The sequence below is a fragment of the Oncorhynchus keta genome, chromosome 24 (assembly GCF_023373465.1).
Source record: "Oncorhynchus keta strain PuntledgeMale-10-30-2019 chromosome 24, Oket_V2, whole genome shotgun sequence".
Lineage (NCBI taxonomy): Eukaryota > Metazoa > Chordata > Actinopteri > Salmoniformes > Salmonidae > Oncorhynchus > Oncorhynchus keta.
In genome coordinates this window covers 46,524,478-46,550,541 of record NC_068444.1, presented here as the reverse complement: position 1 = coordinate 46,550,541, position 26,064 = coordinate 46,524,478, and the positions used below count along the sequence as shown (strand labels likewise).

At 42.0% G+C, this 26,064-nt stretch overlaps 1 protein-coding gene across 1 annotated transcript in view; it reads right to left on the bottom strand.

Annotated features, from left to right (window-relative positions):
- Positions 1–23,668, bottom strand: part of LOC118402607 (SH3 and multiple ankyrin repeat domains protein 1-like) — a 58,988-nt gene extending 35,320 nt beyond the window's left edge. The window contains exons 1-2 of the mRNA XM_052478442.1: positions 23,232–23,668; positions 6,436–6,998 (exon numbers count right to left, since the gene is read on the bottom strand). Coding sequence (XP_052334402.1) covers positions 6,436–6,936 — 501 coding nt within the window. The 5' untranslated portion in view covers positions 6,937–6,998; positions 23,232–23,668. The remainder of the gene's footprint in view (positions 1–6,435; positions 6,999–23,231) is intronic.
- Positions 23,669–26,064: the final 2,396 nt, after the last annotated feature.

The window sequence follows — 26,064 nt, the reverse complement described above, 5'->3', positions numbered from 1 at the left end:
TATCAAGAAGCTGATTAAACAGCATGATCATTACACAGGTGCACCTTGTGCTGGAACAATAAAAGGCCACTCTAAAAAGTGCAGTTTTGTCAGGCGACACAATGCCAAGGACGTCTCAAGTTTTGAGGGAGCGTGCAATTGGCATGCTGACTGCAGGAATGTCCACCAGACTTGTTGCCAGAGAATTGAAAGTTAATTTGTCTACCATAAGCCGCCTCCAACGTTGTTTTGGAGAATTTGGCAGTACGTCCAACCGGTCTCACAACTGCACACCACGTGTAACCACGCCAGCCCAGAACCTCCACATCCGGATTCTTCTTTTGTGGGATCATCTGAGACCAGCCACCCAGAGAGCTGGTGGAACTGTGGGATTGCACAACCGAAGAATTTCTGCTCAAACGGTCAGAAAGCATCTCAGGAAAGCTCTTCTGCCTGCTCGTCATCCTCACCTGGGTCTTGACCTGACTACAGTTCGGCGTCGAAACCGACTTCAGTGGGCATATGCTCACCTTCGATGCATGTTGAAGAAGTGTGCTCTTTAGAGATGGATCTCGGTGATGACAGACAGCGTGTATGAAGTCATGTGGGTGAATTGTTTGCTGATGTCAATATTATGAACAGAGTTCCCCATGGTGGCGGTGGGGTCATGGTATGGGCAGGCATAAGCTACGGACAATGAACACACTTGCATTTTATTGATTGACCATTTGATTGCACAGAGATACTGTGATGAGATCCTGAGGCCCATTGTCGTGCCATCTGTGACCAACATATGCATACCTGTATTCCTAGTCATGTGAAATCCATAGATTAGGGCCTAATGAATTGATTTAAATTGACTGATTTGCTATTTTTCGTTCAGTGTCGTTAACAAGACTCAAGACACAAAAGACTCAACGCTCTCTCATCTAAACCAATTATCTGCCTATGCCATACGCCTAGACCTGCATTGCAGTCAATGAGAAATAGAGATTTTCTTTTTAAACTTCTTTGAAGGATAAAGAGCTTTTCCCCCCCACACATGTCTGTGCTTGATACACTAGAGGCTTTCTGGTCACAATGGACAATGTCTTTGATGTTTTTATATGCGTCTGGTAGCGCTTCTATATTATTTATTCCCAATGTCGTTTTTTTTTCTTGGAACGACAATTCCTTTGCGATGTTTGTCTTGGAACTTCATGTGTGTATAGGAGAAGGGGGTTAGTGAGATACACACAGAGCTATTGTCCCATGCTTATGATCTGTAAATAAAATGGTACAGTTCAGCATAGTTCCTTGTCTCCCTCCTCTCCCCCTCTGCCTCTACATATGATACTGTAGCCAACAGCATTGGCATGGCAACCAGTTCATTAGAGGAGCAAGGCACCCGTTGCCGTAGCAATGCCTTGGTATTCCCTGGGAGGTAAAACCATATGGGGGGGGTTGTATGTGTGTATGTGTGTCTGGTGTGTATGTGTGTCTGTGTGTGTGTGTGTGTGTGTGTGTGTGTGTGTGTGTGTGTGTGTGTGTGTGTGTGTGTGTGTGTGTGTGTGTGTGTGTGTGTGTGTGTGTGTGTGTGTGTGTGTGTGTGTGTGTGTGTGTGTGTGTGTGTGTGTGTGTGTGTGTGTGTGTGTGCGCGTGCGCGTGCGCGTCCGCGTGCGCGTGCAATCCCATGGAGCTAATGTAATATACAGTGCCTTCAGAAAGTATTCACACCCCTTGACTTTTTCCACATGCTGTTGTGTTACAGCCTGAATTTACAATGGATTCAATAGACATGTTGTGCCACTGATCCACACACAATACCCCATAATATCAAACTGAAATTTTATTTGTATAAAAATAAAAAAATAAATTAAGAAACAATTAAAAGCTGAAATGTCATGAGTCAATAAGTATTCAACCCCTTTATTATGGCATAAATAAGTTCAGGAGTAAAAATGTGCTTAACAAGTCACATGTTGCATGGACTCACTCTGTGTTCGATAATAGTGGTTAACATGACTTTTGAATGACAACTCCATCTCTATACCCCATATGTACGATTATCTGTAAGATCCCTCAAACAAGTAGTGCATTTCAAACACAGATTCAACCACAAAGACCAGTGAGGTTTTTTAATGGCTCGCAAAGAAGGGCACCGATTGGTATGTGTAAAAAATAAAATAAGCATACTCTGAATATCCGTTTCAGCATGGTGAAGTTATTAATTACACTTTAGATGGTATATCAATACACCCAGTCACTACAAAGATACAGGTGTCCTTCCTAACTCAGTCGCCAGAGAGGAAGTTAACTGCTCAGGGATTTCACCTTGAGGCCGATGGAGATTTTAAAACAGTTACAGAGTTTAATGGTTGTGATATGAGAAAACTGAGGATGGATCAACAATATTGTAGTTATCCCACAATACTAACCCAAATGACAGAGTGAAAAGAAGAAAGCCTGTATAAAATAAAATAATTCCAAAACATGCAATCCTATTTGCAAAAAAAGTAATACTGCATAAAATGTGGCAATTTGTTTGACAAATTCTTCAGAATACAAAGCGTCACGTTTGGGTCAATCCAAAACATCACGGAGTACCACTTCATATTTTCAAGCATGGTGGTGGCTGCATCATGTTATGGGTATGCTTGTCATCGACAAGGACTTGGGAGTTTTTTGGGATAAAAATAAATGGAATACAGCTATAAGCACAGGTAAAATCCTAGAGACTTGCTTTCCTACAGACACTGGGAGATGAATTCACCTTTAAACAGGACAATAACGTTAAAAAAAGTACAAATCTACACTGGAGTTGCTTACCAAGACAACATTGAATGTTCATGAGTGGCCGAGTTACAGTTTTGACTTAAATCGGCATGAAAATCTATGGCAAGACTTGAAAATGGCTGTCTAGCAATGACCAACAACCAACTTGACAGAGCCTGAATCATTTTCTAGAGATTAAATTGACAAATATTGTACAATCCAGGTGTGTAAAGCTCTTAGAGACTTACCCCAAAAGACTCACAGCTGTAATCGCTGCCGAAGTTGCTTCTACAAAGTATTGACTCAGAGGTGTGAATAGTTACGCAACTTTCATATTTTTGCATTTCATTTGCAAAAAAATATATATATAAAAACATGTTTTCACTTTGTCATTATTAGGTATTGTGTGTAGATGGGTGAGACAAACATCTATTTCATCCATTTTGAATTCAGGCTGTAACACAACAAAATATGGAATAAGCCAAGGCCAATGAGTGTGACACTTCCTCCCCATCATTCTGTGGATTCCTACAGGATTTTATGGGATGCCCTCAGCAGCTGTCCTTATTACATTGAACATAGCATTGTTCAGACATTGTTCAGACATAAATTACTGATCAATGGATGGATGTATGTTGTGTGTGACCTGATCTCGATCCCCCTGTAATTGCCTCTCCCTTTCTAATATCCTGTACTTCTCTCTCTCCTTCTCTCTCTCCTTCTCTCCTTCTCTCTCTCCCTCTCTCCTTCTCTCTCTCCCTCTCTCCTTCTCTCTCTCAAACTTTTAGCCAACAGTATGCACCTCATTCTCTCCATCCTCCTTTCATTTCAAACAATTATATTTCCTGTGAGAGGTACTGTAAGTGTTTGTTGGAGTGGGTAGTGGGCAGTCTAGGTACCCGTTGGTGAAAGTGCTCTAAGACCAAGACACCAAATGCCCTCTTGGTGTTTACGCCTTTCACAATGCTGCTCACTTCCCAGTCCTCTCCAAACTCATTAAAACCCTATTAGATAATTAACAATTACTGTTATATTGAGGGCAGATTAGCTGACATGTAGAACAGTTGGGAATGTTCTGGGAATTGGAGTACAGAGAAGATTCATAACAGGCGAAGGGTTAGCATAGGGCACCCATTTTCACCTGAAATGCCGCTATACAGACTGATTTGTTAGCCAATTCTCACCCACAATCTCACCTACCTGTGCAATACCAAGAAAGCAACTGAAAGGGCAAGTCATTGCTAACTTTAGTGAGAAGAGAGAACACTGTAATTTTGATGATAATGAATGGCTTTAGGCTGTCAATTACATTGGATTATTAAGTGAGTCAAGTCTCCATAGATTTTTGTTCTTCATGTATAGATAACTTACAGTGCCTTCAGAAAGTATTCACACCCGTTTACCTTTTCCACATTTTATTGTTACAGCTTGAATTTAAGATGGATTCGATTGAGATTTTATGTCACTGATCTACACGGAATGCACCATGATGTCAAAGCGGAATTCTGTTAGTAGAAACATTTAGAAATTAATAAACAATTAAAAGCTGAAATGTTTTGATTCATTAAGTATTCAAGCCCTTTTTTTATGGCAAGCCTAAATACGTTCAAGAGTAAAAATGTGCCTAACAAGTCACATAATAAGTTGCATGGACTCACTCTGTTCAATAATAGTGTTTAACATTATTTTTGAGCGACTACCTCATCTCTGTACCCCACACGTACAATTATTTGTAAGGTCCCTCAGTTGAGCAGTGCATTTTCGAACACAGATGAAACCACAAAGACCAGGGAGGTATTCAAATGCCTCGCAAAGAAGGGCAACTATTGGTCGATGGGTAAACATTTTAAAAGCAGACATAGAATATTATTTTGAGCATGGTGAAGTGAATAATCACACTTTGGATGGTGTATCAATACACCCAGTCACTACAAAGAAACAGACGTCTTTCCTAACTCAGTTGCCGGAGGGGAAGGAAACTGCTCAGGGATTTCACCATGATGCCAATGGGTATTTTAAAACAGTTACAGAGTTCAATGGTTGTGATATGAGAACTGAGGATGGATCAATAACATTGTAGTTATTCCACAATACTAACCTAAATGACAGAGTAAAAAGACAGAAGCCTGTTTGCAACAAGACACTTATGTAACACTGGAAAAAATGTGGAAAAGAAATTCACTTTTTGTCCAGAATACAAAGTATCATGTTTGGGGCAAAATCCAACACGACACATCAGTGAGTAGCACTTTTCATATTTTCAAACATTGCAGTGGTTGCATCATGTTATGGGTATGCGTGTCATCGGCAAGGACTAGGGAGGTTTTTTTTTTTTGAGGATAAAAAGAAACAGAATACAGCTATAAGCACAGGCAAATCCTAGCGGAAAACTTGGCTCAGTTTGTTCCCAACAGACACTGGAGCTGTGTTCAAATACCCATACTAACATACTGTATATTACATACTTAATGAGTATATGCTAAACTCGGCAAAAAACGAAACAGGACCCTGTTTTTCAAAGATAATTCATAAAAATCCAAATTACTTCACAGATCTTCATTGTAAAGGGTTTAAATACTGTTTCCCGTGCTTGTTCAATGAACCATAAACAATTAATGACCATGCACCTGTGGAAGGGTCGTTAAGACACTAACAGCTTACAGACGGTAGGCAATTAAGGTCACAGTTATGAAAACTTAGGACACTAAAGAGGCCTTTCAACTGACTCTGAAAAACACCAAAAGAAAGATGCCCAGTGTCCCTGCTCATCTGCGTGAACGTGCCTTAAGTATTCTGCAAGGAGGCATGAGGACTGCAGATGTGGCCAGGGCAATAAATTGCAATGTCCGTATTTTTTATTCGCCCTAGCAGAGCTGGTTAGTCTGTTTTCATGTTATCCAGAGCTTTGGTGACTGTAACTGTGCTGCTGGCAACAACTTAATAACGCTTTTTTTGCTGACGTTTACTGACTCAGACCATATTCAACGGGTGTTGAGTAAATTCATCAGTTATTATGAGCTCTGACACTCAGATGAGAGTGCTCTGAAATCAGAGTAGTTAGACAGAATTAACCATGTCCATTGAGAACGCACAAATAATCACTAATAAGTCAATAAACGTTGTGTAGTTAGTTATATAGACTATAGTTAATATACTGGCATGTTTGACTGGCAAGTATCAGTAGCCAAGTAATGTTAGGTAGCTAGCTAACATATTGGTACATACTGCTGCAATAATATGCTATGCGCTTCGTAAGGACAGCATAGCTAACAAATTGTCAGCCAACATAACATGTAATGAAACTTATTTGAAAGTCATTACTTGATTACATTGCTCAACATTTTCTTAACATTTGTCATAATTTGTTAAAGCAATGAATTTGTATCCGCTCTCGTCAGACTTCAGCTGCATATTTTCCACCATTTTATTCAAATTCGATAATGTTGTGAAGCCACGCCCATTTTCTGAATAGTTGCATTATGGGCCCTAAAAGAAGAGGTATGTCAAGAGGTATGAATACCTTCTGAAGGCACTGTGTGTGACAGAGATGGTTGTTCTGAATTGAGTATGGTTCCCCTCAGGGTTTATCTCTGGCCTGGGCTTGGCTGTTACACTGAATGTATGTAATGATAGTAACATAAGAAGTATATAATAGCAGCTTGACATACTTGTACTTAGCAGTACCGTGAAACATGCACCTACTGTCTGTTTGATGTCAGGGATTCCAATGCGGAACACCATCATGGTCAGTCGAGTGTCCTCTATGGGTGCCACTGTGGTCATACTGCGCTCCATGTGAGCACGTCTTTTCTGGGTCTGAGTGGATGGGGCCGGGTGATACTGCTGCTGGTGCTGCTGCTTATGAGGGGCCTGATTGGACGTATAAGGGATGCCTCTATTTCCTGGATTGTCTGGCCTCAGTGTCCGGTCCCCTCTCTGCCTTCCAACCACAATGGCTGAGGGTTTACCTCCCTCCCCTTTCCCTTCGCGTGATTGTCTGCCTCCCTTCATCTCAATCTCCTCGAGCCCTTCCATCCCTCCATTCTCCTTCTCTCTACCATCCCCCTTGTTGTTTTCTTGTCCCTGCTCCTCTTCCTCTTCCTCATCCTCCCCATCCTTGTCGTCCTCCCCGGGATAATAGTGTTTGTTATTTCCCAGCATCCTTTGCTGTGCAGGGTCACTGCAGAGAGGGCCGGGTGACATTGCTATTGTTGCAACGTGACATGGTTGTCCCGTGCGACATCGTTTTCACCCCCAAAAACATGCTGTGGAGGAGAGAGGGAGAGAAAGGGGTTAACCAAATAGCTAATTAACACATTGACTGATAACACTGAAATCGACACATTTCTCAAACTGTGAGAAAATAAGTAAAAAATATTACAAATATTTAGCATTTGGCATGAACAGTAGTGTAGCCATATGAACAGTAGCATAGCCATACTTACAGTAGCATAGCCATCTGAACAGTAGTGTAGCCATATGCAACAGAAGTAATAACTTATTGGTGACATTCTCACAAAGCATATGAGTGCTGGTACACAGTGCTACTTTAACAATGGTGCTCAATGCTCTTGACCAGTTGGGATAGTAAACAGCATGTCCTCTCTCTCCTATATAATATATGGAGTAGGGCTGATGAGAGACGGCCTATATATAAACTATATCAATATTTGCAAGTTCATTATAGGAGAGAGAGGACATGCCGTTTACTATCCCAACTGGTCAAGAGCATTGAGCACCATTGTTAAAGTAGCACTGTTTTCTCTGGAAAAACACAATGATAACAGCAAGACTTGCACAATTTAATATGGATTCCCTTTCATGAACATTTGACTGAGAAATGCTTTGTTCTGGTTTTGTTCTGGTTTCCTCCAGAGGCTTTGTTCTGGTTTTGTTCTGGTTTCCTCCAGAGGCTTTGTTCTGGTTTTGTTCTGGTTTCCTCCAGAGGCTTTGTTCTGGTTTTGTTCTAGTTTCCTCCAGAGGCTTTGTTCTGGTTTTGTTCTAGTTTCCTCCAGATGCTTTGTTCTGGTTTTGTTCTGGTTTCCTCCAGATGCTTTGTTCTGGTTTTGTTCTAGTTTCCTCCAGAGGCTTTGTTCTGGTTTTGTTCTAGTTTCCTCCAGATGCTTTGTTCTGGTTTTGTTCTGGTTTCCTCCAGATGCTTTGTTCTGGTTTTGTTCTGGTTTCCTCCAGATGCTTTGTTCTGGTTTCCTCCAGATGCTTTGTTCTGGTTTCTCTACGTGGCATAGTCTGGCTACAGGGCCTGACATCATGCAGAGTTAGGTCAGGTCCACAAACTGTCTGAATGATGGTGGATGACGTTGGGATTCCCCACTGCTCCATTGGCAGTTTCATGGTTGGAATTGGTTTGTGTTTTTGGAGCGGCTTCACTTTGGTAAAAAATGTATAAAATAAGAAATGATGAAAATGGCGGTGGTGAAACCTACATAGATGTGAATTTGTAGATTCAGACCGACAGACGGAGCTCAATAAAACTCGAGACCACAGGGTTAGTATTCATTTTAGACTCTAGTAGCAGGCACAGCAAGGATAGACAGCCTGCTTCTGGAAATACACAGGATTTTGAAAGAATTACAGACATGACGAAAGTGCAGACACATCGCTCACATAGGTCAAATGACAAGCATAATGGATGAATAGGGTAAAAAGGGTTCGAGGGTTTGTGTATCAGCACCATTGAATGACAGTTGCAGGTCGTATGTTTGACGCATATGCAAATCAATAAGGTCTGTTCATGTCTCAGAGCCCAAACAGGAAGCACGCCCATTAAACAGTTGTGGTGTAAAGTAAGCGAGTGAAAAAGAGGATTGAACATGTGGGGAAAGTGATTCCCAAAGAGCCAGTAGGTGACAGGGTTGGCCACTTCACCGTGAGCAACGGCCTGTCAGAGGAAGTGAGGCTGGCATGCCAGGGAGATGAGCGGCCGGCCGGAGAATGGTGGTGAGGGGAAGAAGCAAATGTGTCACAAACCACTTCCGTAAGCACACATACAGTGCATTCGTTAGGTGGTAAGACCCCTATACTTTTTCCACATTTTGTTACGTTACAGCCTTACTCTAAATTGGATTAAATTATTATTATTTTTTTCCCTCGTGAATCTACACAAAATACCCCATATTGACAAAGCAAAAACAGGATGAGAAATGTTTGCAAAAAAATGGAAAAATCACATTTACCTAAGTATCCAGACCCTTTACTCAGTACTTTGTTGAAGCACCTTTGGCAGCGATTATAGCCTTCAGTTTTCTTGGGCATGCCGCTACAAGCTTGGCACACCTGTATTTCAGAGTTTATCTCACTTTTCGAATCTCATAGCAAAGGGTCTGAATACTTATGTAAGAAAGTATTTATCTTTTTATATTTTTTATATTTGCAAACATTTCTAAAAACCTGTTTTCGCTTTGTCATTATGAGGTATTGTGTGTAGATTGATGTGGAAAATAAATAATTCAATCAATTTTAGAATAGGGCTGTAACGTAACAAAATGTGGAAAAAGTCAAGGGATCTGAAAACTTTCCGAATGCACCGAACAAAAATATAAACGCAACATGTAAGGTGTTGGTCCCATGTTTCACGAGCTGAAAAAAAAGATCCCAGAAATTTGACATAAACACAAAAAGCTTATATCTCTCAAACTTTGTGTACAAATTTGTTTACATCCCTGTTATTAAGCATTTCTCCTTTGCCAAAATAATCCATCCACCTGACAGGTGTGGCTTTTAAAGAAGCTGATTAAACAGCATGATCCTTTCACAGGTGCGCCTTGTTTAGGGACAATAAAAGGCCACTCTAAAATGTGCATTTTTTTCACACAACACAATGCCACAGATGTGTCAAGTTTTGAGGGAGCATATATTTGGCATGCTGACTGCAGGAATGTCCACCAGAGCTGTAGCCAGAAAATGTCATGTTGATTTCTCTACCATAAGCCGCCTCCAATGTTGTTTAGAGAATTTGGCAGTCACAACCACAGGCCACGTGTAACCTCGCACGCCCAGGACCTCCACACCCAGCTTCTTCACCTGCGGGATCATCTGAGACCAGGCACCCAGAGAGCTGATGAACCTGTGGGTTTGCACAACCAAATAATTTCTGCACAAACTGTCAGAAACCATCTCAGAGAAGCTCATCTGGGTGCTCGTCGTCCTCACCAGGGCCTTGCCCTGACTGCAGTTGTGCGTCGTAACTGATTTCAGTGGGCAAATGCTCAATTTTGATGGCCACTGGCACGCTGGAGAAGTGTGCTCTTCACAGATTATTCCTGGTTTCAACTGGCAGATGGCAGACAGCATGTATGGTGTAGTGTGGGCGAGTCGTTTGCTGATGTCAACGTTGTGAACCGAGTTCCCCATGGTGGCGGTGGGCAGGCATAAGCTACGGACAACAACAAAAAATGGATTTTATCGATGGCAAATTTAATGCACAGAGATTTCGTGATGAGAACCCGAGGCCCATTATCGTGCCATTCATCCGCCGCCATCACCTCATGATTCAGCATAATAATGCAGTGCCCCATGTCGCAAAGATCTGTACATAATCCCTGCAAGATGAAAATGTCCCAGTTCTTCTATGGCCTGCATACTTACCAGACATGTCACCCATTGAGCATGTTTGGGATGCTCTGGATCGACATGTACGACAGCGTGCTTTTCAGTTCCCGCAATTTCACACAGCCATTGAAGAGGAGTGGGACAACATTCCACAGGCCAGAATCAACAGCCTGATCAACTCTATGCGAAAGAGATGTGTTGCGCTACATGAGGAAAATGGTCACTACCAGATACTGACTGGTTTTCTTAAGGTATCTGTGACCTACGTATGCTTATCTGTATTCCCAGTCATGTGCAATCCATAGATTAAGGGCTAAATGAATGTACTTCAATTGACTGATTTCCTTATATCGAATGTAACTCAGAAAAATCTTTGTAATTGTTGCGTTTATATTTTTGTTCAGTGCACATTAGAGAGGGGGGGCTCAATGAAAAACATTGCAAGGGCCATAATACGTGCACTAAATCAAATAAAGAATCTATCAAATACAGTGGGTCACCACCCCCTTTCAAAATATTCACCTTTTTCTGGCTTTATTTACACACAGTAGCCCACAATATCCAAATGAATTTTATTATTTTTTATATCTGAAAATATATTCAAATTAAAACTGTAGTGAACACAAGTGAACACAGCCCCTTAGAATTGCAATTGCAAACTTGCTGAGGTATAACCAACCACCTTCCTGATCACAAATCAAGCTAATTGGCTTCCAACTGTGATCCATTGTAGTGACTTTGATTAGTTCAGAATAAAAGCAGTTGTTCATAGAGGAGTCTTTTGCTTGGTAGTGCAATTCAAAGCAAAGGATCCACTACGGGCGGAAAGGTACTTTGAAAAGATCTACAGTACGAGATAAAGTTGTGGAAAGGCAGAAGTCAGGGGATGGATATAAAAAGATTTCAAAGCCTTTGTCTATCCTTCGGAGCACAGTTAAGACCATTATTAATTAGTGGAAGGCGCATTAGTGGAAGGCGCATGGCACCACCCAGACCCTGCATAGATCAAGCCGCCCCTTCAAACTGGATGACCGGGCAAGGAGGAAGGAGCTTCAGGCCTTTATGGCGAAGACTGGTCAATGTGTGCATGTGACCACAACACATAACCACATGTCTGGCGACAATCCAATACATCTTTCCACCCAAAGAACACCATGCCTACAGTAAAGCCCGGCGGTGGCAGCGTCCTGTTTCTCTTCAGCAGGGACTGGAGCGCTTGTCAGGATAGAAGGGGAAATGGACAGTGCAAAATACTGACAGATTCTTGAAGAGAACCTGCAGCTCTCTGCCAGGAAGTTGAAAATGGGAAGATGGTTCACGTTTCCACATGACAATGGCCCAAAGCACACCTCCAAAGCAACCGTACAGAGGCTGAAGGACAGGAAGGCGAATGTCCTTCAGTGGCCTAGTCAGAGCCCCAAACTAAATCCCATCGAGAATCTGTGGAATGACTTGAAGAGTGCAGTCCATGAGCGGTCACCATGCAATTTGACTCATCTTGAACAATACAATTCTGCAAGGAAGAATGGGCAAATATTGCACAGTCTAGGTGTGCAAAGTTAGTAGACGTGTTTTCAAAGAGACGAGCTGTAAATGCATGGCTGTAATTCAAGCAAAATCATTAACTCATGGGGGTGTTCACTTATCCAAATAGGTTATTTTACTGTTTTAATTGTAATTAATTTTCAGAGTTTTTTCATTTACATTTTTTACTTGGATATTGTGGGTTACTATGTGTAAGTAAAGCTGGAAAATAAATGATTTGATGTGTTTTTATTTCAGGCTGTAAGGCAACAAAATGTGAACATTTTCAAAGGTGGTGATGCCTTTCTATACCCACTGTAAGTATACTGATCAAAAATATAAACGCAACATGCAACCATTTCAACGGTTTTACTGAGTTAAAGTTCATATAAGGAAATCGGTCATTTGAAATGAATAAATTAGGCCCTAATCTATGGATTTCACATGACTGGGCAGGGTCACAGCCATGGGTGGGCATTGGAGGGCATAGGCCCACCCAGTGGGGAGGCAGGCCCAGCCAATCAAAATGAGTTTTCCCTACAAAATGGCTTAATGACAGACAGAAATACTCCTCAGTTTCATCAGTTGTCCGGGTGGTTGGTCTGAAACGATCCCGCAGATGAAGAAGCTAAATGTGGAGGTCCTTCGCTGGCGTGGTTACATGTGGTCTGCGGATGTCAGGCAGTTTGGACATACTGCGAAATGTTCTATAACGAAGTAGCGGCTTGTGGTAGAGAAATTAACATTCAATTATCTGGCAACAGCTCTGGTGGACATTCCTGCAGTCAGAATGCCAATTGCCCGCTCCCTCAAAACTTGACACATCTGTGGCATTGTGTTGTGTGCCAAAACTGCACATTTCAGAGTGGCATTTTATTGTCCCCATCACAAGGTGCACCTGTGTAATGATCATGCTTTTTAATTAGCTTCTTGATATCAAATCAAATCCAATTTTATTTGTCACATACACATGGTTAGCAGATGTTAATGTGAGTGTAGCGAAATGCTTGTGCTTCTAGTTCCGACAATGCAGTAATAACCAACAAGTAATCCAGCTAACAATTCCAAAACTACTACCTTATAGACACAAGTGTAAGGGGATAAAGAATATGTACATAAAGATATATGAATGAGTGATGGTACAGAGCGGCATAGGCAAGATACAGTAGATGGTATTGAGTGCAGTATATACATATGAGATGAGTATGTAAACAAAGTGGCATAGTTAAAGTGGCTAGTGATACATGTATTACATAAGGATGCAGTAGATGATATAGAGTACAGTATATACGTATACATATGAGATGAATAATGTAGGGTATATGGATGGATTATCTTGGCAAGGGACAAATGCTCACTAACAGGGATGGACAGTAAACAAATTTGTGCACAACATTTTTATAGAAATAAGCTTTTTAAGGAAAATTTCTAGGTTTGCGTTTATATTTTTGTATAATTCATCAACTTTTCAAACATGTTGAATAAAAATGTACACTCCAGGCAAATAACCTGTACCAGTAGCTTCGAAATGCAGGAAACTACCTATGAAAGGAACCAAAACAAGCCAACCCAAACTAACTCTCATGCAATATCAAGCTACCATTCATCATAAACTCTAGTTGTTGTTGGCGGCATTAGATCCGCCATTCCCGAACCAAGCCTCGTATTAACGGTGATGGCGTCTATAATTCGCACGTTGCTAAACCCGCAGCACGTTAGCCTAACACTTACAAGGCTTTAGGAGGTTAACACCATCATACAATTAACCAGGGTGGACGGAGAGAGGCTGATTTATGTACATTGTCTCATTAAATATTTAAGAACTTGGGAGTCTGCACTGGAAGAGATAAGAGAAGAAGGACAGGCAGAGGGTAGACAGGCCAATAGAGCGTCAAAGAACAAACTAATTGGGGAGAGAGAGCACAGGGGGAATACATGAGAGAGAAAGAGAAAGAGTGAGATGTATTTAGCATAAAGCAGAGTAATCAGATAAAGGGAGAAAGAGAGAGAGAACAATTGGGGGGGGATTGGAAAGGTGTCGAAAGAGAGTGGTTGGCAACCAAAGAGTGGAGGAGTTGGTACGGGAAATTAGGGCTACATCCCAAGTTTGAGCCACATTTACACCACAATAGGTACTGAAGCCTCATGAACCTCCCAATAAAAGGATAAAGCTCCCTTCTGATTTAAAAAAACTGACAACATCACACTTGTTGTCTTGCTCTGCATGACTAATAGTACGTGGAGGGCCCCAATGGATTGAAAACAGTGAGAGCGTAGCACCATCTGCGTTTTTGAAAGACAGACACTTATGTTGGGGAGAGGAAAGGCTGAACGATCTGAAAATTAGGGCCTACAGGTCTGAACTCAGATCAGCGCCAGAAACCCTGGTGGAAACCTGGAGAAAGGGCATGGGGCCCAAACAGGGTATTTGACAGTGATATGGGGAACAGAACACATGGGTTCACTGAGGTGTGTAGAAGCCAAGAGGAGAGAGAGAAGGAGTTGAAAATAAGAGGAGGATCAGAGGAGGATTAATCATGATAACGAGGACAGAGATAAATTGCCCTCTTTCAGTGCCCAGGAAGCAAAGATGGATGGATGGATAGATTTCGAGAAAGGTTTAATGATATCTTTTTCTTCCATCTTTCTTTTTCCTCTTTGCTTTGGAAGATAGGATCTAGATCTCATCACTTGCAACAAAGTCACCATGACTTTGGGCTGGCATTGACATCTGACCCCCCCCTGGGTAGCTGTGTAAAGAAATCGTACAAAACATGATAAATAAAATAAATATTGAAAGCGAGTTGAACATGGCCTGACAAGTCAATATCAGAACACACCAGAACTACATGCTATATCATGCACATCTGTACTGTCAGACATTACATCTTACACCTGTTAGCAACACTCCTCTCTTCATAGGCAGATGGTCGATCAGCAACTGGCATGTCACATTTGAGTTAAGTCTAAGTCTAGATCTAGGGATTTCTCCTTTTTTGGATCCATCTCAAGGGAATGGTCATAAATACGGTCGCAGCGCAGAGCATTTTTTAGGCCTTAAAGACGCATTCCTCTCTCTCTCTCTCTCTCTCTCTCTCTCTCTCTCTCTCTCCTCTCCTCTCCTCTCCTCTCCTCTCCTCTCTCTCTCTCTCTCTCTCTCTCTCCTCTCCTCTCCTCTCCTCTCCTCTCCTCTCCTCTCCTCTCCTCTCCTCTCCTCTCCTCTCCCTCACTCTCTCTCTATGTAGGACAGAGCGTGAGTATAGATATATTTTCAGTGTATTGGTCCCCAGAAACTAGAATTGGAGAGTATCCAAGGAACAGATTGTCCCACTTTTGAGTCCTACGAAAGTAGAGCGGCCAAGTTCTGTCCTCCATATCCCTCTCTTTCTCTAGGTCGCCATCCTTCAACCTCTTTCACTCTGATAGTCCCCTCTACTTAAGCATGAGACATTTAGGAATGTGCCGTAGGTCTATTACAACATCAGAGAGACGGACAGAATGAACACTTCTAATGAGAAAAGGGGGCTTTGATAAGTTATATGGGAGGTACCTACGAGTGGATCATTGGCCATCGAAGTGGGGAGTGGTCAGAGAAGATGGGGAGGAGGAGTTAAACTTCAGTAGATCATTTCTAAAGGGCGGTACTCGATACAGGAAGATCGCAAACACTCAGGGAAGTCAATTTTAACTCAGTGAGGGCCATGTTGTGTGCTAGCTATGTTTCTGACTTCTGGTTCCTAATAAACCAAGGAAGCACTTGGTGCAAAAAAAATGAGATTATTGTCGAGATGTGAGACAGTCAACCATCTAAAATGTATCCATTTTCAGGTTTTGCAGGTAAATACAATTAAATGTTGGTCACAAAAATACATTTCTGCTGCCTTAATTTATTTTCAAATGAGATAAGAACACATAATAATAGTATAATTCACCATCCTCTTCCATGATTCACTTACCGTCTTTTCACAGGAAAATTAAATGATCGCCTCTCCAAAACAATTGCGTTTCATTAATCAAACAGAATGTTAGATGATAATCAAACCGTTACTCAAACAGACATCTTATCATTAATTAAGTGCTTGATTAAAATAATTATCCCGAGCCTACACTCCTCGGTAAACAATTCCCGACTCTTTGATCTACTCTGAAGCCTCCCTGTCCTCCAACTCTACTTCACCAAGGGCCATCCTTTTCTGGAAACATCTAGCTATCCTCAAAGGTTAGAGATAGGCTGACAAGGTTTCAAATACAGATAGCTCGGAATCATACTCTAAAGACAGACTCCTCTGTCCTGAGTGTAGCTAGAAAGCAGCTAAGGTTTCAGACCACTTAAACTGGCTGGCAGTGGTCTGGTGCAGATCAAAAGCGGCGCTCTCTCTTTCCCCACCAGACTGGGTATAAATGGGTCAGGTGGAATGTGTGTTGAGTGCCTCGCCTGCCTGGGCTAGGCTATACTTGGTGGGGAGTGTGGGTAGCCTACTGTGCATGGCACATTTTAGCTGTAATGTCCCCAGTGATATCGTTGAAAGCTGCTTTTCTACCAAAATGTTGTTCTTGAGTTTTTCAGCTGATCGAGGGCTGACTTTTCCAGCTGATTACATTGTTACATTTACAATTACAACTTTTAAATAAAATGCATAGTACACATTTTTCTAGTAATATTGTGCAGACTGCAGACGCTGTATGTGATCTTATAACAAACCAGTGACGTCATCGATATTCCCTCAAGAAATTAGATGAACGAATCAATCTCTGGTGCTTTCCATTTTGAAAAATGAAAAACATTTGTTGGGTGTGGTGGCAGTATATACAGTATATACACATGGCTGGCACGCTTTGACAGTGTGCATTAAAATGCCATGAAAGAGCATTTGAACATCAAAGGGATCTCTGCTGCAGGATTCCTACTGTTTCACATCCACAGCGGAAACACAGAAACACAGGGGGGCAGTGGCAACATATCTGTCTCTCCACAACAATTCATCCCAGTGTACCCATTAACACGTGTATATTCCAAGGGCTCGTTTTACTCTTCAGACATCATATTGTTCACTAAAGATCCGAGGCCGAAAGCCCTAGAAAAGCAGGCAACGGACAATAGCAGCATGAAAAAAAAAACTGAGGTTGTGAGAAAGGAAAGAAAATAACCCTTATCCAGTTCGTTTTGATTATGGATCATCATGGCCAAATATTCCACATGACAAAAAGCATGTAGATACCTGCTCGTCGAACATTTCATTCCAAAATCATGGGCATTAATATGGAGTTGGTCTCCTGTTTGCTGCTATAACAGCCTCCACTCTTCTGGGAAGGCTTTACACTGTTAGAACATTGTGGGACTTGTTTCCATTCAGCCACAAGAGCATTAGTGAGGTCGGGCACTGATGTTGTTCCAATTCATCTCAAAGGTGTTCGATGAGGTTGAGGTCAGGGCTCTGTACAGGCCAGTCAAGTTCTTCCACACCAATCTCGACAAACCATTTCTGTATGGACCTCGCTTTGTGCATGGGGGCATTGTCATGCTGAAACAGGAAAAGGCCTTCCCCATACTCTTCCACAAAGTTGGAAGCACCGAATCATCTAGAATGTCACTGTATGTTGTAGCGTTAAGATTTCCCTTCACTGGAATTAAGGGGCCTAGCCAGAACCATGAAAAACAGCCCCAGACCATTATTCCTCCTCCACCAAACTTTACAGCTGGCACTATGCATTTGGGCAGGTAGCGTTCTCCTGGCATCTGCCAAACCCAGATTCGTCCATCGGACTGCCAGATGGTGAAGCGTGATTCATCACTCCAGAGAAGGCCTTTCCAATGCCCCAGAGTCCAATGGCGGCAAGCTTTACACCCCTACAGCTGACGCTGGGAATCGCATTGTGATCTTGTGTGTTGTGTGTGGCTGCTCGGCCATGGAAACCCATTTCATGACGCATCCAACGAACAGTTATTGTGCTGGTGTTGCTTCCAGAGGCAGTTTGGAACTCGGTAGTGAGTGTTGCAACTGAGAACAGTCGATTTTTACACTCTACGCGCTTCAGCACTCTGCATTTCCGTTCTGTGAGCTTTTGTGGCCTACTGCTTCGCGGCTGAGACGTTGTTGCTCCTAGACATTTCCACTTCACTATAACAGCACTTAGAATTGACCGGTGCAGCTCTAGCAGGCAGAAATTTGACGAAGTGACTTGTTGGAAAGGTGGCATTCTATAACAGTGCTTCAATAAGGCCATTCATTCTACAGTACTACCAATGTGCGTCTATGGAGATTGCCTGGCGGTGTGCTTGATTTTATACACTTGTCAGCAACGGGTGTGGCTAAAATGGAAGAAACCACTAATTAGAAGGGGTGTCCACATACTTTTGTGTATATAGTGTACAGTTGTAGTCAGAAGTTAACATACACTTAGGTTGGCGTCATTAAAACTCGTTTTTCACTCCATAAATTTCTTGTTAACAAACTATTGTTTTGGCAAGTCGGTTAGGACGTCTACTTTGTGCATGAGACATTTTTCCAACAATTGTTTACAGACAGATTATTTAACTTGTAATTCACTGTATCACAATTCCAGTGGGTCAGAAGTTTACATACACTAAGTTGACTGTGCCTTTAAACAGCTTGAAAAATTCCAGAAATGTATGTTCTGATAGGCTAATTGACATCATTTGAGTCAATTGGAGGTGTACCTGTGGATGTATTTCAAGGCCTACCTTCAAACTCAGTGCCTCTTTGCTTGACATCATGGGAAAATCAAAAGAAATAAGCCAAGACCTCAGAAAAATAATTGTAGACCTCCACAAGTCTGGTTCATCATTGGGAGCAATTTCCAAACACCTGAAGGTACCACGTTCACCTGTACAAAGAATAGTACGCAAGTATAAACACCATGGGACCACGCAGCCGCCATCCCGCTCAGGAAGGAGATGCGTTCTGTCCCCTAGAGATGAACATACTTTGGTGCGAAAAGTGCAAATCAATCCCAGAACAACAGCAAAGGACCTTGTGAAGATGCTGGAGGAAACGGATACAAAATGATCTACATCCACAGTAAAACGAGTCCTATATCGACATAGCCTGAAAGGCCACTCAGCAAGGAAGAAGCCACTGCTCCAAAACCGCCATAAAAAAAGCCAGACTTCGGTTCGCAACTGCACATGGGGACAAATATTGTACTTTTTGGAGAAATGTCCTCTGGTCTGATGAAACAAAAATAGAACTGTTTGGCCATAATGCCAATCTTAATGTTTGGAGGAAAAAGGGGGATGCTTGCAAGCTGTAGAACACCATCCCAACTGTGAAGCACGGAGAGGTGGCAGCATCATGTTGTGGGGGTGCTTTGCTGCAGGAGGGACTGGTACACTTCACAAAATAGATGGCATCATGAAGGAGGAAAATTCTGTGGATATATTGAAGCAACATCTCAAGATATCAGTCAGGACGTTATAAAGCTTGGTCTAAAATGGGTCTTCCAAATGGATAATGGCCCCAAGCATGAAAATTGTGGCAAAATGGATTAAGGACAACAAAGTCAAGGTATTGGAGTGGCCATCACAAGTATTTGGTAGCATTGCCTTTAAATTGTTTAACTTGGGTCAAAGGTTTCAGGTAGCCTTCCACAAGCTTCCCACAATAAGTTGGGTGAATTTTGGCCCATTCATCCTGACAGAGCGGGTGCAACTGAGTCATGTTTGTAGGCCTCCTTGTTCGCACACGCTTTTTCAGTTCTGCCCACACATTTTCTATAGGATTTGAGGTCAGGGCTTTGTGATGGCCACTCCAATACCTTGACTTTGTTGTCCTTAATCCATTTTGCCACAATGGCTGAGGTCATCTGTGCTTATTTTTGCTGTACTTCAAATAGCATTTTAAAGTTTGTTAATTGTATAGAAATAGAAATGCGTTGAACTCTCAAAGCTCCTTCTGGAACTCACTAAGACTCCCGTCCTGCTCAGATAGCAGAAAAAACACAGCATAAACCATGGCAAAATGTGTAGGAAATTAGCATTAAAACTGCAAATATTCTCTCAGGCCAATGGCAAAATGTGTAGAATTGTGTAGAATTGCAGGAAATTAGCTTAAAATATATATATTTCAAAAACATCTGCGGCCAAGAGGAGGGCCTTTAAAAATGTTGGTTGGAGACTGCGCCAATGGCCAAGCCCAACACCCCACGCTAACTTTGCCACCACTATTGTAAAAAAGAATAGGGGAAACACTGGATTAGTTTAGGAGACGGACACTTCTGTATTTATTGACTATGGGGCACTTGTTCGATACATGGAGTATAGGCCACCAATGACTGGTTTTCATCTGGCTCTGTTTTGGACTCGTTTTTAAAGGCTGTTATTACAGTGGAATCATTAGCTAGGAATCGTGGTGTTTTAGCCGAAGGGGAACAAAATTACTACAGTATAATACTCTAGTGTCATTAAAAATACATTATGGCTTTGTTATTGGAATATAACAGCATTTTCAACTGATACTGTACGAGTCGGTTTTTGAAGAAAATACATTTTTCAGAGTGCTCTATTATGATGGTTATGTAGCCGTTTACCAGCCCCAGCTATGCTGGCTTGTCCTCTCCTTTACTCTAGGGGCTGTCCTATGTGATATGAAAGCATTGCTGAGTCAGGTGGAACAGCTATTTTGTTGTGTTCCACCTTGTTAATGAGTGTCTTTCTGGGAGGCTGCTATGCTCGCTGCAGTAAGCAACAATCGAAAGCTCATTAAACATTTTTTATCTAAGGATAGCTTTTTTTTTTTATATATATAAACAAGTATTTCTCAAGGCCTTTAATTGATGGCACTTAACCAACAGAGCATATAGGATATTTAACTTGAGTCATCATAAGTGTTTCACTCTAATAATGTGTTTCTCTAGTTATGTACACAACTACTGTGTGTGTGTGTGTGTGTGTGTGTTGTGTGTGTGTGTGTGTGTGTGTGTGTCCCATCTGCTGCAGCCCAGTTATGATTTCCACATGGGAGCGAATTAAGCTATATTGTATTGTAAATGCTGCATCTTACTGTGCAGTAGCTTGCAATTCGCCCTCTTTATTTCTCGTAGGAGAATCGCTGCCACAAAGCCATTCTCAACATGTCTCCCTCTTGTCTTCCACACTCTCCACACTAAAACCCTGGAGAGATACTGCAGCAAACACCAGAGTTAAATCTGCTACACAGTGACCTCTCCATTCCTCTCCTTTATTAAGAGATGATAGTAGGGGCACAGAGGGAAATCTCCCAGTTCTGTTGAGTAGAAAAGCACCCAGTGAACCTCCGAGCATTGTGGCTTACATGAATGCTTCTTTTCATCGCCATGCTTTACATGAATCCTATTTCCTTTGAACACGCACACGTTATTTATGTTCATTTGATCTCATTACGGGTTCGATAATGTCACGTCACTGTCTTTGTTGCGTTCAAATTCATGTTGGTAGATTGTTCTGTGTTCGTAAGGAAGTCATTCATCTTGGTGTAACCATTCTCCTCCAAACTGCATTTTTTTGTTCTGTAAATTAATTCCCTGGGGTCCAGTTTTTCCATAGAAAAATATGCTATTTTTCGTCAATAGCAAGACTGCCAGTTGTGCAATATAACATGTACCGGTATAATGTTCACTGTAAGTCTAGAGGGAGGCATAGCCAATTACTTTCTGTATCTATAAGATCAAAGTCTTCTGCTCAGCTCATGAGCCTGTCTTACAGCATTGATGCATAGCACATCTTCTATCATATAATAACCTGTTCCACTCGCATATGACTTGAACTTCATTCAGTGGTGCTGTCTGGAGACAGCTTATAGCATAGTAAGAACTCGAAGTTAGGAATAAAACTAAACTTTGTTGACAAGCATCAGAACAGGAAGTGTGTGAAATTCGGTGTTGTGCTCTGCGATGATTCTCCTAACCTTTCTATTTCCTCACTCTGAACTCTGTGCCCTTTGGCGACTCACATGAATGTAATTCCACTGCTCTATCGATCGCTCCATACGTTCAGTCAGAAACGGCCATCCTAGAAGTCATTTGTACTGACGTCAAAATCAGGGGCGTTGTGCAAAACAAATTTGACTGCGATGAGATTGTCTCTAGCCAATTGGATTAAGCAAAGCCAATGATGGCTCTGGCGCCGGCTCTGGCCCAACACGTCAGTATCTGGGACCAATCCGAACGGTAAGAATATGTTCACATTCTACAAGACGTCATGGAAGAAAGCAAACCCAGACATTGAGAAGAAACGCTAGTGGGCGTGGCATTTGGCCGGAGCGATGTGGATAGGTCGTCAGGCTACTGAACTGACCCAGCAAGATGCAACACATTTTATAACTTTTGTTACATCAACAGGGGCAGCTTTGCAGATTGCCGTCCCGAAATGTGAATGCACCCCCCCCCCCCTCCCACCCTCTCTCTATTGCTCTGTAAGAAGTAGGTAGCGCATACAACATGGTCTGACTATGGTACTGCATGCAACTGAAAAAAAACATAGGCCTAATATTGTTGTAATCACGCTTCAAAGTGTCCTCAGGTGATAAAGCCCCTTTCAGAATAAACTTCTGACAATCTTTGCCCACTCGTCTGACTCAACCTTGTGGTGACTCGTTCTCCGTTTGTTCATGCCCGACGTTCATACGCATCGAGCAATTATTTACAGAAACGCAACTCAATTCAAGTTGTAGACACCGTAAGCTTCTTCTATTGACTACTTCAGGAGTTGAACTAGATTACCTAACAACTGTACAAGCTTTTGGCTACATACTGTACAATAATTTCATGGAAATCACATGGAAACAGGGTATAGAAGGCACACTTTATCTATGACAAATCTGTTCTATCGTCTATTTCTTGAGTAATACTAATCTACTCTTAAGTGATGTGCCCAATTACACGAGTGTTGGCTTTGAAGAAGCCTCTGTGAACATGTAATCCCTGTACTGTCCCACTTTGCACCTATCCCCCTCCCCATCTACATAAAACATGTGAATTAGACCTCTTCACCATCATACACACCCCTCTGCTCTCTACAACACGCATACCGGCGCTGTGCTCTCTCACTTTCTTCTCTGAAGAACACTGCGACTTTCCAGCTCACACCCCTCTCTGTATGAAACATGCATCGCTGAGACTACTGAGACTGATTTGATTGCTGAGACGACACCTCTCGTACATATCCAAGCTTGCTTCTAGATGTTATCTTATCTTTTGTCTTTTTGCACAGTGGGTCTCTGTCACCAAACGATCGCCCTTTTCCTATTGGTTACTGTGCCTTTGACTTTCAGACACCTTTTCTGTCACTTATCCAAAACCCGCTCTCCATTCAGTTACTCTTCTGAGTTAACTACTAATGTTACTCTATTAAACATTCTTTAAAACAATACATCAGTATATAACAAACACAAAAACTAAAGAATAAATACCTTCTACAGTGTTGTTTGGACTGTGCTCCGTTACTTTGTATCCGCAGTGACCTCCTTCATACAACCACAAAGAGAGCAAGGAGGACCAGATTGGAGATGAGGAAAGATCCAGAAGGAAAAATAAGGAAAGAGAAAAAAAAGAAAACATGTTTTTTTCTCCTTTCAAAATTACATTTTCAGCTCTTCCCACTCTACAAATGGGTATCAATGGGACCCAGAGCAACTGCACTGAGCAGCAGCCTCTACTTCGATGGGGGTCTGACAACCTCTCTCTCTCTCTCAGACACACACTCTTTCACCTACCCTACCCCCTCAATAGCTCTATCTATCTCTCCCTCGCACACACACACACACTCTCCCTCGCCACTGTGGCTCATTCAAACAACCCTGCTCGCACTCTCTACAGCTGGTAGGTTGATCTCACTCCATCACTCTCCTCCCTTTCTCTTTATGTTCCACTTACTTACTCTAGCTACTCCTGTGACTCTCCATTCTGTCTTTCTATCCCACACCCTCTCACTCACATACGCTCTCATATTCCCTCGCCCCCCAATATTCAACCTCCCTCTTAACACACTCTCCTTCTCCTTGTCGCTTGCCATTCTCCCTCCCTGCCTCCACCCCTCTCTCACACACATTCTTCTCTCATGATATTATGCCACCCTTCTCCCCTCCTGTGGTCTATCTACCACTGACACTGTCTAACACTGACAGCAGCCAGATTCAGGTCATCTCTCTCCTGGTCTCTTTGATGTTCAGTGGGGATCAAAATCACAGCCTGCAAGACCTCTCTCCATTGACCAAATTCAAAGGTTATTCTCTCTCATCACATTGGTGGGGAATCGGAAGCTTCAAGTGATCGCCGCAGTGCAAGGTGTTGGGAGAGGTACACTGTCGTAATTAACGTTCACTTCCCAATGGGACAGGGTTTATGGAGCTATGTAAGGATGTGTCACATACTGCTGATCCCCACTTCCTCTTTGGGTTGACCCAGAGTGTAAGACAGGCTGGCAGCTGGAAGAAAGGTAGCTGGAAAAAGCAGGTACCAATTTACTGATGCATCCTACTGGAAACATGACGTGTAAATCATCTGCATGATTGGCCTTCAAGCCACAAGCGACACCAGATAAACAATTTATAATTGATTACCCTCAATATGATTGATTGTGGTAGTACTGAATATTTAATTACTTTGGAAGCCGGGTTGTTTACACTAATGCCATGTTTACAGTCTTAATAAGAGGTCAATGTATTTTTTGTTTAAACGGAACTCCAGCAGGACTTGAATTACTGAATTATTTCCTTTGATCTTGAGAAAGAGGGCCTGTCCACAGGAAGCTGGACAACAGACCATGAGCAGCACACTAACGAGTCGGCTGGATCTGCGTTGGATGTGTTTCCATTAACATGAAAGGAAAGATTCACCCATTTTGAATGTTATATCATATCACTGTGTGATGTTCTATCGATTCCCAGGGTCATTTCATCTTTATCTGAGCTATCAAACAGGTAGAACTACAAAACGGGTAGAAATACTAAACACTGTATTTCTGTATGCTTGAACAGTGAACAGCTCAGACACACATGAAAACATGAAATGACCCCGGAGAATCGACAGAACATCACTCAGAGATGCACAAATACAATATAAGAGGGGTCTTCAATCTTTTCTTACCCAGGGACCCCCTCCTACAAAAGCCAGCAACCTATGGACTAGCTCAGATGATCCTGGGAATGATCCTGGGAATCGATAGAACATCGCACAGTGATATGATACTTGTGGTTGTGGTTTTACTTAATTCTCTGTGCTGGCCAACGATTATAACCGCGATTCTAATCCAACAATTAATTTATACATTGTTGTGCCTGTCACCTGAGAGGATGGAAGTTTAATATGTACAGTCAAAAGTTTGGACACCTACTCATTCCGGGTTTTTATAGATTTTTTACATTGTAGAATAATAGTGAAGAAATCCAAACTATGAAATCACACATATATAATTTAGTAACCAAAAGTGTTAAACTAATTAAAATATATTTAATATCTTGGCATTCTCTCAACTAGACTTCCATTAACAGGTGAGTCAAGATGTTTTTCGACTTGCACGAATGCGCACACACGAACACAGAAATCAGAACCATAGACAGCCACATCATATTTAGCTTTTTTTTACCCACGTACCGCGACGGCACACTTCTTCTCTTTAATACACTATACTCCAGGCCTATATTGGTGTGCTCTCTGGTTTTGCTGTCCTATGTCCTGATTCTGAAAGACAAGCTTTCCTCTTGCCTTCCGAGTTCACATCCCAATGGGAAGGAGAAAAAGTGGGTCATGGGCAGATGGAGGAGAGAGTAGGGATTTTGTATGTGTGCGTGTGCGTGTGCGTGTGCGTGTGCGTGTGTGTGTGTGTGTGTGTGTGTGTGTGTGTGTGTGTGTGTGTGTGTGTGTGTGTGTGTGTGTGTAAAGGGAGAGGAGAAAATGATTTAATGAATGGGATGAAAGGAAGAGTGCGCTTATATTGTGCTGTATATACAGTGCCTTTGGAAAGTATTCAGACCCCTTGACTTTTTTCACATTTTGTTACGTTCCAGCCTTATTCTAAAAGGGATTAAATGTATATTTAAATCCTCAGCAATCTACACTCAATATCCAATAATGACAATGCGTGAACAGGTTTTTTGACATTTTTTGCAAATGTATTAAAAATAAAAAACAGAAATACCTTATTTACTTAAGTATTCAGACTCTTTGCTATGAGACTTGAAATTGATGCAGATGCATCCTGTTTCCATTGATCATCCTTGAGATGTTTCTACAACTTATACTTTC